At 38.4% G+C, this 14913-nt stretch overlaps 1 protein-coding gene and 1 long non-coding RNA gene across 6 annotated transcripts in view; one reads left to right on the forward strand and one right to left on the reverse strand.

Annotated features, from left to right (window-relative positions):
- Nucleotides 1–2807: 2807 nt before the first annotated feature.
- Nucleotides 2808–14913, reverse strand: part of LOC144603507 (protein kinase C and casein kinase substrate in neurons protein 2-like) — a 58670-nt gene continuing 46564 nt past the window's right edge. For 4 of the 5 annotated variants that reach the window (XM_078416781.1, XM_078416783.1, XM_078416782.1 and 1 more), the window contains 5 exons: nt 11927–12047; nt 9709–9836; nt 7922–8029; nt 6493–6689; nt 2808–5310 (listed from right to left, as the gene is read on the reverse strand). In XM_078416781.1, coding sequence (XP_078272907.1) covers nt 5198–5310; nt 6493–6689; nt 7922–8029; nt 9709–9836; nt 11927–12047 — 667 coding nt within the window. In that variant the 3' untranslated portion in view covers nt 2808–5197. The remainder of the gene's footprint in view (nt 5311–6492; nt 6690–7921; nt 8030–9708; nt 9837–11926; nt 12048–14913) is intronic. The other variant, XM_078416784.1, reaches the window with a different exon arrangement.
- On the forward strand, nt 7285–14245 carry LOC144603508 (uncharacterized). The gene is made up of 4 exons (XR_013548630.1): nt 7285–7388; nt 7956–8115; nt 11855–12064; nt 12946–14245. It is a non-coding gene; the product is annotated as an uncharacterized LOC144603508 (long non-coding RNA).

Raw genomic sequence — 14913 nt, forward strand, 5'->3', positions numbered from 1 at the left:
CTTTGAGGTCTCGTTTTCACACCTTGCCTTTCCATATTTGTCTTTCGCTCTCCCGTCTCAGTCTGAAGGGTCTGGACCTGAAACATCACCCATTCCTTCTCTCCAGAGATGCTGCCTGTCCTGCTGAGTTACTGCAGCATTGTGTCTACCCGTTCCTTCTATCCAGAGATGCTGCCTGTCCTGCTGAGTTACTCCAGCATTTTGTGTCTATTTTCTGTGTAAACCAGCATCTGTTGTTCCTTCCTGCACACCCCCATCTCGATCTCCCTTTGCCTTTCCCAATCCCCTCAATGCTAGAGCATCTCTATTATATAACAATAGGGAAGTCCTATTTAAAACATGCCCTTTGTTTTGAGTGTTGAAGGATTACCCATGAGATTAGTTCCAAGCGTTCCCCTCCCCCCCCCCAAAGTATTTCAGGAGACTAATTTGCTGAGAAAATGAGCACTTACAGGTTTTCATAGTTTCCTCTACAGCTCGAACACACATACATTTCTCCAATAGAGATGTAACTAGAATCGAGTATCTGTTGCCTACATTATAACAAGAATGAGCAAATCTGCTCCAGGCAGCTTTTCTCTTCTAATCCTGAATGTGATCACTAAAATTAATTTTTAACTAATCTACAATGCAGTTTGAGCATACAACTGTTAGTATTTTGTTTAGAACACTTGCCTTCGACAAGCGATGGAAAGAAAAACACAAATGATTGTTTCAACCAACAAAGAATAATGAAGAGAAAGGAACTGTCCTCTTGCAACTCCTAAGGGTTAGGGTTTCCACCTGTTGGAAACTCCAAGAACATAGAGAAAGAAAACTTACAATAGGACAAAAAAAAAAGTCTGTAGTCAAAGGAAACAGTGGGGCTAATATAACAGGGACAGTCATCTGAAACTTTGGGGAAGAGCACCAATGCATAAAGTCACAGCAGGCAAAGGGAGGAAAGGGAGTGTGTTCCTTGGCTTCCCCGATAGTGGTAGTACACCTCGCAGTAGAATTGGCTGCAGGCTCATTGTTACCTGGAGCAGGATCTTCCTGTACATTTTGAACTCGTGGAATATGGCCAAGTAGGTTCTGTTGGCCATCAATCTCTCTTGTGTCCACACAATAAAGAATTAACATATTAGAACAGTTCAATGCATTAAAATTAGCCAAGGATTCATGTGTCTCGTTGGCACACTGTGCGGCACGGTGGCGCAGCGGTAGAGTTGCTGCCTTACAGTGCAAGGGACCTGGGTTCGATCCTGACTAGAGAAGCTGTCTGTATGGAGTTTGTAAGTTCTTCCTGTGACCTGCGTGAGTTTTCTCCGGGATCTCCAGTTTCCTCCCACACTCCAAATATGTGCAGGCTTGTAGGTTAATTGGCTTGGTATAAACGTAAATTGTTCCTAGCGTGTGTGTAGGATAGTGTTAGTGTGCTGGGGGAAATCGCTGGTCAATGGGCCGAAGGGCCTGTTTCTGTGCTGTATCTCTAAAGTAAACTAAATCTGTAATTATAAATGTGTCAAGCAAAAGGAGGCAGTATCCAGCAGAAACATTGGGTAAATGGGTATTATGATGGTTTCTGAAGAAGCTAAAAGACAAAGCTAAAAGACAAAGCTAAAATTTGGGGCCAACTTGTTAACAAACTCCTGGAGTTCCATGATCAATTAGATTCTGAGACACTGATTGTTCCAGTAAAATACTGGCACTTCACTAATAGCATTGCAAACTTAGTACAAGCAGCTCATCAGTCACACAGCGACACAATGTGGAGGCAGTTAGTATTAGGGAAACATGGCAGCCTGGGACTTCAGAAATGGGGAAAGGAACATGGTTACCAACTTTCAGTTTATAAAATCAGCAATATGGGAATATGTTTAGTGGCATCAAATAGGAGTAAAGTATTGACACAAAAAGCTGGAGTAACTCAGCGGGACAGGCGGCATCTCTGGAGAAAAGGAATGGAGAGATGTTGCCTGCCCGCTGAGTAACTCCAGCATTTTGTGTCTATCTTCAGTTTAAACCAGCATCTGCAGTTCCTTCTTACATAGGAGGAAAGCATTTGTTAGATGTTGACTAGGAGATAAGAGATGCTGTGGATCAATCATTTGTTAACATGATGTGAAGTGTAGCTATAATGTTACTGGGTGGCTGTACTCCATAGGTGCTACCTGACCTGCTAATTCCACAGGTTGCCTCAGGTTGAATGGGGACACTAAATTTCAAAGTTGAGATTGCCATTAGAAGGGCCTTGAGTTGAAGTGTTATGAATGAAGAACTGAGGAATGTGTGGATACTTCTTGCACCCGATTAGAAATGTGTATCCTTTAAAAGGAATCCATGTAACCAATTTACATTTAAGTCCAAACTGTTGTGACTAGTTGTATACATGTTTGTGGCTGAACCAAATAGAAAACTTGTATTACTGTTTCCATGGTACCGATGTATCCTGGACAAAGTTTGGACCATAAATATAACATTCACTGTCAAAGACTGAATTCATATCATTACTACCACCACCATTACTCTTAACAGCTTTTGAAATCAATGTAATACACATTCGCCTCACGAGAATGTATTTGGTGTCTTTAAACTAATAAATGCAAGATTAAAGTCTCTGCATAATTGACTTTTCTGTCAATATATATACACAAGAAAGGCTCTGCAATGAAAACCAATAAATTCCACTGTTTAGTTTAGCAGCAACACAAAGCGATTAAGAAATCAAATTCACTGACAGATTTTACCAACTTATGCATCTGTTGTGGGACTTGTAAGAACGTAAATGCAATCCAGTTACACATTTGTCTTTTGTAAATTGTCTGTTTAATACAAAGTAGAGCAATTGAAAGTTTGTAATGTGGTATGTCCATTGTTTTAACAGCATGGAAAAAATTCAGAACTCAAACATACAGAGCTATATATGTTTAATTACTCTACCCAATTTGCTAACATCTGGCAGGAAAAAAAGAATACAATTATCTTAAATAGCATTTTCTTCCAGAAAGATGTCACACGAACCTGAGATGTCCCCAGTGGATGGATGCAGAGAGGATATTTCCCCCTGTGGGGAAACGTAGAGCTAGGTGGTCAGAGTTTAACCTGTTCACTGCCACGTTTTTTTCCCCACTATTGATCATGACCAGAGTTTACCTGGGAATGGCACTGAACAGGTTAAAAATAAAGGCTTGCAGGTCTAAGACTGAGGTTTTTCCCCCTCATAGTGGCAACTCTTTGAGGGTGGTAGAACAGAGGCTTTGGTCATTTTTAAGGCAGAAGTGGACAGTTACCCTTGATAATCAAAAGGGTACCATGGGGAGTCTGAATTTCAGGGCCGAGATTGCCATCAGGAGGGTCATGTGGGCTAGTCCTATTTACAATCCGTGTGTTCATATGATCAGATGGCTCTATCATCATCTCTGTGTCTTCACTGTTTTCTAGAGTCCTGTGCAAAGTAAGTTCCTGCTAAAGATTTCTTTAAATAAACCTGCTGAAATATCAAAGCTTAAAAATAGTTTCCGTCGCAAGATTTTCATGTAATTAATGGTCCAATTACAAAATTAAATAGTGATTTGCCAATATTATGAACATCAGGAAGTCATACTAAACTTTAGCAAGTCAAAACCTACACAAGTTATCAAAATAATTAGTTTTATAAAAGTAATCTCATGTTGGAAATTTAAAATATTGGAGACAGGAGACGGGTTTAATTTCAAAAGTATCACCCTCTAACCAGTGTACAACAATACTAAATAGACCTATTGACTAAAGATTTGACAGAAAACTTTGAGAAAAGTCTTCTAAGGCACCCTTGGTCATTAAATTACTCAATTAAACGAGTCATTCATTTCATATCATCAGTCAAACGCATACTAAGGAAACTCAATTTTTAAACTACAAACTATTTAGTTTGATAAACTATCCCAATACAGCTACTTACCTTCAATAGGAGAGCTTTAATATTCCTTTGGGATTGCCCAGAATCACATTCAAAAATCATAAGTCTACATTTGTTATTATTACATACAATTTCTAGTTTAATTCTAGCAGTGAAGACTAGTTGGAAGGATTCACAGAACAAAATTTCAAAAACATTTATCATAATTCCCACCTATTTGTTCATGTTGAACTTTTAATATGACAAGGATCCTGCAGTCTTTGTTTTATTGGAGAATTCCAGGCTGCACCATAAGGCAGATTTTCAAAACTCCCCAATTATCTGAGAGATCTGCAGAACAGTGTAGTAACAGTGAAAATAAAGGTAGCATCGCGTACGTTCTCTACATCCACCATTAAACAGGCTGCTCCTCTTCCAAATCCTTTGGTTAGGAGCAAATGAACATTATATCATACAAAAAGTCATGGAGCCCTGCATCGAGTCCACATTGCAACCCACAATTTTCACAATGCGGACTGCTTAAGTTTAACAATATATTTTCTATTGATCCATATCAATTATGATACATCACCCTTGAAGTAACAGGCCACAAGTGCAGTAGTACTTAATTAAAACACATCCCAGTGTTTCACTGACATGCTAAATGCATGGTGCAGGAAGTTTTAGCTAGCACACCAAAGCACACGGTTTTGCACAGAAGTATAAATGATTAAATATTTCTACACTATAGGGAGGACATTAAAATGGAGCTTAAGGACACTTTTTCCAACTGTACCTTGTGCATATAAATGTACTTTCTACACAGGAGGAACTACAACTAAATTAAATAATAAGATAACCAAGAGGAAAATAGTGGAAGCCTTAATTTTAAAAACAAAGTAGAAAACAGAAACAAAAGTCATTTTTTAAAAACTGAAAGCTGTGGGGAATTACTCAAGGATGCAATAAAGCAAAGACGGACATTTAAAATTAATATTCAGCAGTCAAAAAGGCAAGTAATTAAAATCATTTTTTTTACAATCAGTGTCTTTGAAAACTAAAATTGCCATAGACTAATAGTTAACATTTAAAACCAATGTCACAGTTACCATGAAGCTTCAGTTGTACTTCATAAGATGAGACAAGAGCTCGCTAAAATGTGCATTTGTTCACTGATAAAAACTTGATTTCTTCTCAAAGCCAAGCAGTTTCCAAAGCAATAATGCTTAATATAATGAATTTGTACATTCTCTACTCCACTATATTTTTATTTTAAGTTGATGTAACTGTGTTTTTAGATGTGAAAGCGTCATGGCATCTGTGGTGGATCGTTCTGCTTCACTGGATGACTTCGACGTAATTGGCAGGGTACAGGCCAACTTGACCACTTTCTAGTTGTCCCTTGCACCATCCCTGCTCATCTTCATCTTCCACCTTTGTCAGTTCATCACCTGTGGCGTAAAGACCATTGAGAGCCATGATAATACAATGCACAGCTCATGGTGGGAGGAAAGATGCATTTCCCAGCACTACACTGGTTTTTCTTGCAGAGTTTATACTTAAACCATAAAGTAATCTCAATGTGAAAATTGAGTAATTTGTTACAGATAATATAGCACAAATTCTTGAACGTCTTCTGGTTTTCCCATGCCAATTTGTAAATTTTCTTGCACTGATACTTTATGAAATTCTATTGGTTTTTATCCCCAAAATCTATTACATTTTTCCTCCAGATACAAGCTTCATGTTATCAACAATTTTTTTAATTGACTTTCCCCTCAGTCATGTCATTATTGTATATCAATAAAAGTGTTTCCATTTCATCAACCTCAAGGCATATTTCCTTCAATCTTAAAACAGTAATTTTACTGAAATTGTTTTCTATTTCTTCACCCGTTTAGTATCTGTGTTGGCAAACCCCCCCGCCCTGGTGGAAACATATAGAACAATACAGCACAGGAATGGGCCGGGCCCTTTGGCCCACAATGTTTATGCCAAACACAATGCCAAGTTAAACTGATCTCAACTACCTACACAGGGTCCATATTCCCTGCATATCCATTTGCCTAGCTAAAAGCCTCTTAAAAGACACTGCCATATCTTCCTCCACAACCACACCAATCAATGCGTTCCAGGCCCCCACCTCTCTGTATTAAAAAAGAATTTGCCCTGCACATATCCATGAAACTTTCCCCTTCTCACCTTATGGCTATGCCCTCTAGTGTTGGACCATGGGAAAACAGTTCTATTAACCCTATCCATGCCTCATATAATTGTATATACTTCGATCAATTCTCTCCTCATCCTCCAATGTTCCAGGGAAGACAGTCCTAGTCTATCCAACCTCTCCCTGTAGCTGCAACCTTCTGATCCAGGCAGCATTCTGGTTAAAAACATATGCTGGAAGCTACTCGGTGAACAACTAGCTGAATCACCTGGAAAGCCTCGGGCTCCAAACAATTATCACAGTTGCTCAAAAGAAAGCAACTACTTTTGCAGCCACTCTTCCTGGGCTGTTTCTCCCTCCCCACAAACAATATGAAAACAATAGCCCACTCTAATAATTACTATCCATCAATTTTAAGTTTTAGAAATAAAATTCTGATTTAGTTTAGAAGTGTGTAGACAATCACCTGCTTTGAAACTCAGCTCATCGTGTTCTTGTCCTTCATAGTCATACAATGCACGCACTTTCACTTCCAACACAGCTGAATGATTCTCTTCAAACGGATTATCACCATTTGCTTCATTGCTGACGAAAGGATTATTGCTTTCATCATCTGACCACTCTGTGGTGTAATTTGGGTTCTTTTCATAGCTGCTAGTAGCACTGTGTCAAAAGAAAATGGAGTTACCACAAGTTGCAAGGACCATTAAACATCACTTCTCAGAGCAATTTAGACTGATTCTGTATTAAGGTAAACTGTTCATTCATACACAAATCAAGCCAAACATGTTGTCAGAGGATGAGCAAAGTATCTGGCAGTGAAAGAGTCCAGGATCATTACGTGATTTCTAACCCTTGTCATGAGAAAAGCAGCCTGGTTATTGGTATGAGGTGAACTTGGCAATGAAAGTAGTGAACATCGGGAGGGTCCAAGGTCTGAGAGCAGATTTCTGATCTTCCACATGACCTTACTCAGGATCGACGTTAGAAAAGGAAAAAGAAATGTACGTTGGAATATTTTGATTATTCATTTCGGACAGCACAGATATATTGTATTTATCATGAAAATGGTTGATTTATTTACTGTTCAAAACCAGAGGGATAATTTCCCCATGTTCAATTATACTACCAACCCCATTTTTTCATTGTAGTTCAAAATTAACTCAACAATTAAATCAACTGAGCTATACAGAGAGAAAGATTGAAGTTGGATTTTGATCTACACACAGCTGCTTGATCGTCATTTAAACTAGTGGAGTGGGAGCACTGTGCATGCCCTGAACACATGAAGATTGTGCTGCATTCATATTCCTGTGAGCTGCTGATGGAACTGTGCCAGAGTGGGTATCTACTGGAGACAGGGTGAGGCTTTATTATTATGAATAGAAACTGAACAACTTATTCACAATGTCCAGTTACAAAAACTAGTAAAAGCCATAATGGAATTTTAACCTTTACCTAAAAGGGTATGGAAAACAAGAATAAAGAAAAGTATTACAATCACATTAATAATTTTTCCAATTTCCAACTCGGGTGATGAGTTCCTACCAAAGTAGCAGATGCTCACAAAAGCTTTTTCAAAATAACTTCATGCAAACACACGTAAATGTTTGAGTTCAGGAACATCACAGAGTACACAGAAACAGGAGAAGCAAATAGACAAATAGGCAGCATTAAGGTGACAAACGGTATAACAACATTTGATGGGGCAAGTATAAAGATAATGCTGCAAGTAAAACTGGAAGAAACAATATATTTGTAGTTCATTGAAGTACACAACCACACTGCACAATCCATGCATTAATCAGTCCAAATAATTTGTTGATCCAAGAATGAGGAAACACTAAGCAGCAGAATGTAATTGTGAAGTTCATCAAAAACAATATTTCACCAACTTTTTTGGTATTGTGTTCTCCTTCTCATCCACAGACTTTTCATTCTCCTCCTCCTCAAACGGGTTACAACTGGAACGTATCGAGTTAGTAGTGCTCCGTACACTAAGACTGTCATTTGAAATAACATCATTAAGAGCAGGATTCTTTCACAATTAAATTCAAATAGTACTCTTCCACCAGCTGCCAGATACAAGGTTGGTTATACCATTTAACAGCTTCATTATCCACACGTTAAAAACAAATAGCTTTGACTTTTCCCAAACACCTTGGGAAAATGCACCTTTTGCTGACTGATGCATTCCTGTAAATCAGGATTGTTTCATGCTCTAGGCATTTGAACCTAATTCCAACATGTACTTTAGCAGCGATACACATGTTCTGCATGTCAAGATTTTATATTCAGTGCAATTTTAGTCACATTTCTGTGGATATTTAACGTGGTTTATCTGCACTTTAAGCTGACTGTCTCTTTGCCAATGGAACCAATGTAAATCTTTGCAACTGGTGTAGCATTGCTCACAGCTGGTAGCTTATTAGTTCATGAAGGAGTTGGCTGTAGCTTTCCAAATCACTTGCTTCAGTCAACAGCCGTTAACGGTAGTGGGTCTTGAAAAATTACTTTTATTTGGACACTGACAAACCAAGCAAGTGTATAAAATCTGGGAATAATTCTGATGGGACAGTAAAACAATAGAAAAATGACTTTTGTGAAACATTAAACTTTAAAATGACTGAGAATAATCTCAATTAAAATTTGGTGCAATCGAAACAGGCAATTTGTTTTAAGAATGAATCTTGAAGTTACTAATCAAATAAAGAATTTGGAAGGAAAGCATTGATATCTTTGGTTCATTACTAAATTGTTTCGGTTCCATGCATATTTGATTGGTTACAAATATGGTTCTGTTTAGATACCACAATTTCATAAACATTGCAAAATATGATTGTAAACATGTTTTAAGAATTTGCAAATGTATGAATACATTTTGAGTGTAATGTATGAATACAAGAACAGCAGGAGCAGGCTATAGGGCCTCTCTAACTGGCTTTGTCATTAAGATCATGGCTAATCTGATTTTGGCTTCATGTCCACTATCTTGCCTGTTCCCCATTACACTTCAATACCCTAAAGGCAGATTTTCTCGGGCTATTTCACCATTCCACCTATTCAGTGATCAACCTCCACAGCTCACTCCGACATGCAATTCCAAAAATTGACTCCCCTCTAAAAGGAGAAATTTCTTCTCATCTTTATCTTAAATGGGGCACTCTGAAACTATGCTCTAGAAATTCATAATTGAGAGGGCTGTGGAGACTCATTTGCTGAGTATTTGCAAGGCAATGCTGAGGCAAAAAGATCTATCACGGCCTTGCTGAAAGGAAAAGGGGACGCAAGGGTGGCAAATGTCCTATTTCTTCTGCCCCTTGTTATAAATTTCACCCATAAGGAAAAATATCTTCTCAACATCAGACCTGTTTGAATAAAATTACCGCTTTGTCTTCTAACTTCCAAACAGCAGAGGCCCAAACTGCTCAATCTTCCCTTCTAATTTAACCCCTTTTACCCTGTCCCCTTCGTAACAGTGGCCCAACATTATATTTGCCTCCCTACTTATTGTACTTGCTGTTACTGGGTTTCATGCACAAGTGTACTCAGTTCTCCTGTACCAAAGTATCTTGTAGTCGGAATAGAGTTATCAACATACTCTGATATTGCCAATGAATATTGTGTTCATTTTCCTCCTACAGGAAACTGACGGTCACATACAATAGCTCAAGTCTCTTACCTGTCGGATTTTGCAGGCTGGGAAACCTGTTCGCCTGTCTGACTGACACTTGTCAAGATCACTCCATCGACAGTCTTTTTAGGTTTTTCCCTCCTGCTCAGTGTGCGATTAAGATCCGCACTCCATTCCTGTTGTTATAAGATCGAATTTAAACAAAACTGAATTGAGACCCATTTAGCTAAATTGTATTAAAATGCTGCTCCAGCAGTTAAGATAAAAGTGGAATAAAGCAGTCGTGCGTCAGCTAGGCTCAATGGTAGCACATTCAACTCTTGACCAAAGATTTGTAGATTCATGCTCCATAATCGTTTAAGTATTAATAGAGTACTAAAGGGGAGTATTAAACCACAGGATTTAATCTTTTAGATGAGATTTAAATCAAGGCACCTGCACCATTCATCAAGATCAAGAAGTGTGTCATTTCTTGATTGATTAAGATGTCTATTATTTCTTGAATGAAACCAGTTCTTCTCTGGTATTCTGGTGAGGACTACCCACTCATCAGCTAAGAAATTATCTTTTCATTAATTATTTATGCAAACTTTACAGCTCAACTAATTATTAACATATTGACTGCATTTCAGATAACACGAGACGGTAAGAGAAAAGAAAGCCTTATGTACAAGTTAATGTCTTTTAAATGGATATGTTTTATTTCCAGCCTTGTTTATCTATTGCTCAGCAGTGACACCAGAAACTGACAAGAGTGCTCCTAGTGGGAGCATGCACTTTCAGCCATGAACCTGTACGTGGAAAGGTTTTCACACGCTGCTTTGCCTAGTCAAGAAAATACAAATTAACTGGAGTTATTTGAGCCATTGAATTTTTTTCATTTTCATTTAAAAAAAATTAAGCAGAAGTAATACTAACCTCATCCTGATAAACGATAGCCAGAAAAAAATTGGGAGAAAGGGTTACAAAATGTAACACCATCTGTTGTTGCATAATTCTTGAAATGCATTTAAAATTTCCAACTTAATGTATGCCAACTAGATGTAAAATTTATCTTAAGGTTAAATAATCATCTCAAATAAATGAGTATGTAATCCTCTTTACGTTTCAAAATCGAATTGAAATGTTTATCTTGGATCGGACTCCCTCATCCCACACTTCACAGATCCCGTCATATCAAAAATGTATTGCATGTTAAAACAAATTCAGTTTTAATGACAGTGGTCTAACTCTTGAAAATTAACAATCATAACATATCCAATTATATATTTACTGACACTAAAAATAAAACTGCCATTGCACATTTAGATGGAAGTGATGAGTGAACCAAGGAGTTGCAGTCTCTGTGGGAGGCAGAAAGGGGTGGGGATGGGATGACGTGATGAGTGGTGGGATCATGTTGAAGGTAATGGAAATGTTGGAGGATGATGTGTTGAATGTGGGGGCTGGTGGGAAAGGCGAAGCCCAGGGGAACTCTGTCCTTGTTACATCTGGAGGAAGAGGGAACGAGAGCAGAACTGTGGGTCACAGAAGAGACGTGGGTGAGGGAGGGATCCATCCATGACAGCCGTGGGAAACCACATTCACTAAAGAACAAGGATATTTTGGTTATCTTCGCATAGAAAGCTTCACCTTGGGAGCAGATACAGTGGAGACAGGAGAATCGAGAGTGGAGAAGGGGATCTATGCAAGAGGCAGGGTGGGATGATGTGTAGTCCAGAATACTAAACTAAAAAAATCTGTGTTGTTTTATTACTCAAATTCAAGGTCCCCAGCCGTGATAATGGGATTTGAACTTGTGCCTCAGAATTGAAATTCCAGGCCACAGGTTACTAGATCAATAACATAATCACTCTACAGATTAATGTCAATCCTCTACAGATTATAATGAACTGACTGTATCCGCAGTGTGGAAAATCATAAGAAACTGTAGACTGGAAATGGAGAAACCAAAGTCAGACAGAATTTGAAAACAAAATTATTATGGGTGAATAGCTATAATTATAACAACACAATAATACCCAGAGTAAGCAAAGTTTCAGCGGCAGATAAGATGAAACAGGTTTGGAGGTAAAGTCTTTGTGTAAGCAGTATTATTATATCCTCAGTTTTAAATAACCCTATTTTGATGTTATGCACTTGAAGTTATGTCAACATTTTTGTTGCATCGAATTACAATGTTATTTATTATTAGAGGAAAACAAACACATGGATTGAAGGATGCAAATTTCTAATTGTGGCACTGGATGTAACTCAGCCTTCATACCTCAAACTGGGGCCAGTTCATCGGCATTCCTGGACCATATGTACATCTGAACCATTTAAGGTCTTCCTGAGGATCGGCTGTTTTAATAACATGCTCCAACTCTTGATATATTGTGGTATAGCTTTGAAAGCAAAAGAGGTATGTTAAAGGAATAGTCATTTATATCAATTTATATCAAGTATCAGAAATTAAAATCTCTTTAGCCACACATTTACATGATGCACCACTACATTAGTGAGTTATTCTCTCACCCATTGCACCTGTTCAGAATACATCTCTAAAGCATTCAACAATTTTGTAGTTACTCTTAATCTTTATTCAAGAATTGGCACGTGATTGTTTTTAAACCACAAGAGAATATCAACTTTGATTAAAATTAAAACATGTATAACACCTATCTCTTGAGTCAGAAAGTATAAGAAACATGCGATCAAGACTTATTATTACAATGCACTTTTAAAGAGCAAGCAGTTTTAGTCATGCAGTTAAGGAAAGAAAAATCTCTCTTCTGAAGTGATAGTTAGATTTTAAATGACATCTATATACTAAAACTCTCGTTTGTTTGTTTGTTTGTTTGTTCCTGAACTACAGCCAAAACGGTACACGATAGCGCGACAATTTTAGGCTCACCTTACTCACCGTCGTCCCTTTGGTGCTAATGGAAGACGTTTCATTGAAATCGGTGTTATATTTTTAAAGTTATTCACATTTTATGGTTTAAATCTATCTCCTAGAGAGGGAGGGAGGGGGAGGCTAAGGGGGGTTGAGGGGGATAGAGTGGGGGGGAGGGAGGGACGGAGAGGGTGCTGCACCAATGCAAAAGAGGTTTGGGCCCAATGGGTCCACTTGGTCTAGTTACACCTAAATCTTTTCTCTTTATCCTCTTATGCTGGACCATTCATTGCTTAAAGAGCCTGTTTCTATCAGCATGTTCTAGTCCTTCATAATTCAGACATCTCTATCAAGTTGGTTTATTCGGGAACTGTGCACAGCATATTGTTTCGTTTATTTTATTGCAGGAGCCTACCTGGAGGGGAATGTTGAAAGTCCTGCTGCAGAAAAACTATAAAGGATATGGGAACGTACAAGAAATTTCATCAGAAATCTCATAAGGGACTTGGATGAGGGACCATGTGCATCTAAAACTGCCTCTCAAATCTGTCTCCGATCTTGGCCCTGATGTTAAATGTATCTCCACTTAACCCTTTGCTCAGCCACAGCCCCAATGTAGGTTTTGTAAAGCATAAATTACATCCTTTCTGACAAGAACAAAAATGAACGATTCTTTCTTCTTGGCCAGCCTTCTGCCTTTAACACTGTTAACCACACCAATCAGACACCAAGTGCTGGAATAACTCAGCAAGCCAGGCAGCATCTCTGGACAACATGAATTGGCGATGCTTTGGCTGAAGAGGCTTCCTGACCCGGTGAATTACTACAGCACTTTATGTCCCTTTGAGAATCGACCAACATCTGCAGTTCTTGGTCTCCACATTATAACCACACCAATTGTTAATTTTACAATGCCTTCCCATCAGTGCCAAGTTGGGGAACGCTCATAATTATAGAATTACGTGGATTGGAGAAATTTATTAAAATAAGAAACAATCTTCAAAATGGCAAAACAACGTGTTCCCAGGTTAACTTGCAAGGACACTTGAAGGCTGTTGAAACCAATCATTGGGTGTGGCACATTCCAATCAGCACCATTGAGAACCAGTCTGAAGAAAGGTCTCGACCCGAAACGTCACCCATTCCTTCTCTCCAGAGATGCTGCCTGTCCCGCTGAGTTACTCCAGCATTTTGTGTCTATCTTCCAATGAGGACAATAGATCAATTATCATGTCAATGCCCCCCCACCCCCGTGGAAACCTCCATGATGAGATCAGGAAAGGCATTAAATAGCCAATTTCAGGTATTAACATATCGTTAAAGGCATTTAAAAAAGACACAAAGCGCTGAAGTAACAGAGTGGGTCATGACGGCAACATCTCTGGAGAATACAGGTGGTGACATTTTGGGTCGCGACAACTTCTTCAGACAGACTGACTGAATGATATCTCTGCCATTCAATGCACAGTTCATGAGATAATTTACGATTTTGCTGTTTGTGTATCTTGGGGGCCACTCCACAACAAAAACAAAACAGAAACCTCGACCATCCAAATGAATTATTTTGTCCCAGCAAAGATGTCTGCATATTCAGAGGTGTCTTGACAGCTAGTTTGCTGCCATTGTAAATGTGTGCTTCTGTAAAGGTATTTGTCTACTCCCAAAATGTTAATGTGAAACAGATAGCCTTTAAAACTGTAGTTAATTGTTCATTGTTATCATTGTACTTGTAAAACTCAATGTACTTTGAGCTAGGAGATTCTACCAAGGGTCTCCAAGAGAATGTCTGTTTTGCTTGATAAATAAAGATTTTTATATCAACCAGCTACAGCCTCCAAATGATTTAATTGTCAAATCACAACAGGTAGGACTACTTCACTAATTTTGGAGTTTGCCAGAGAATCATCCAAATGGCTTCTCCTTCCATTTCTTTACCTCTGTCACCCACTAGACATGTGCATGGCTGCCTCCTATTGCCTATTAACAAGATCTCCTTCAGTAACAAGATCTCATCCAGAAACAGTGAGTTTTCACATCTTCATTTACAACATCCAGCCTTTGCTGCTTCCCCTGAACAGTCGATCTGCTTATCAAACATCCTAAGCAGATGAGCAGAAACTTTCGACACTTAAGTGTCAGGAATACCAAAACCACAACTTTTCAATGTGATGCCAAACCAAAATCCTCGAGTATTATCTCAAAACAAAATAGAACAATTCCAGTATATGTGTCCCTCAGTTATCATCACTTAATGAAATGTTTAATTTGCTTTATGTCTGTTTGTGAGTCCCTGCTGTGCATAATTTTCCATTGCATTTTATTATGTTATTAAACCTAAATTTTTATTAATTGTAAGGTGCTTTGGAGAATGGGGT

This window comes from Rhinoraja longicauda, chromosome 20 (assembly GCF_053455715.1).
Source record: "Rhinoraja longicauda isolate Sanriku21f chromosome 20, sRhiLon1.1, whole genome shotgun sequence".
Classification (NCBI taxonomy): Eukaryota; Metazoa; Chordata; class Chondrichthyes; order Rajiformes; family Arhynchobatidae; genus Rhinoraja; species Rhinoraja longicauda.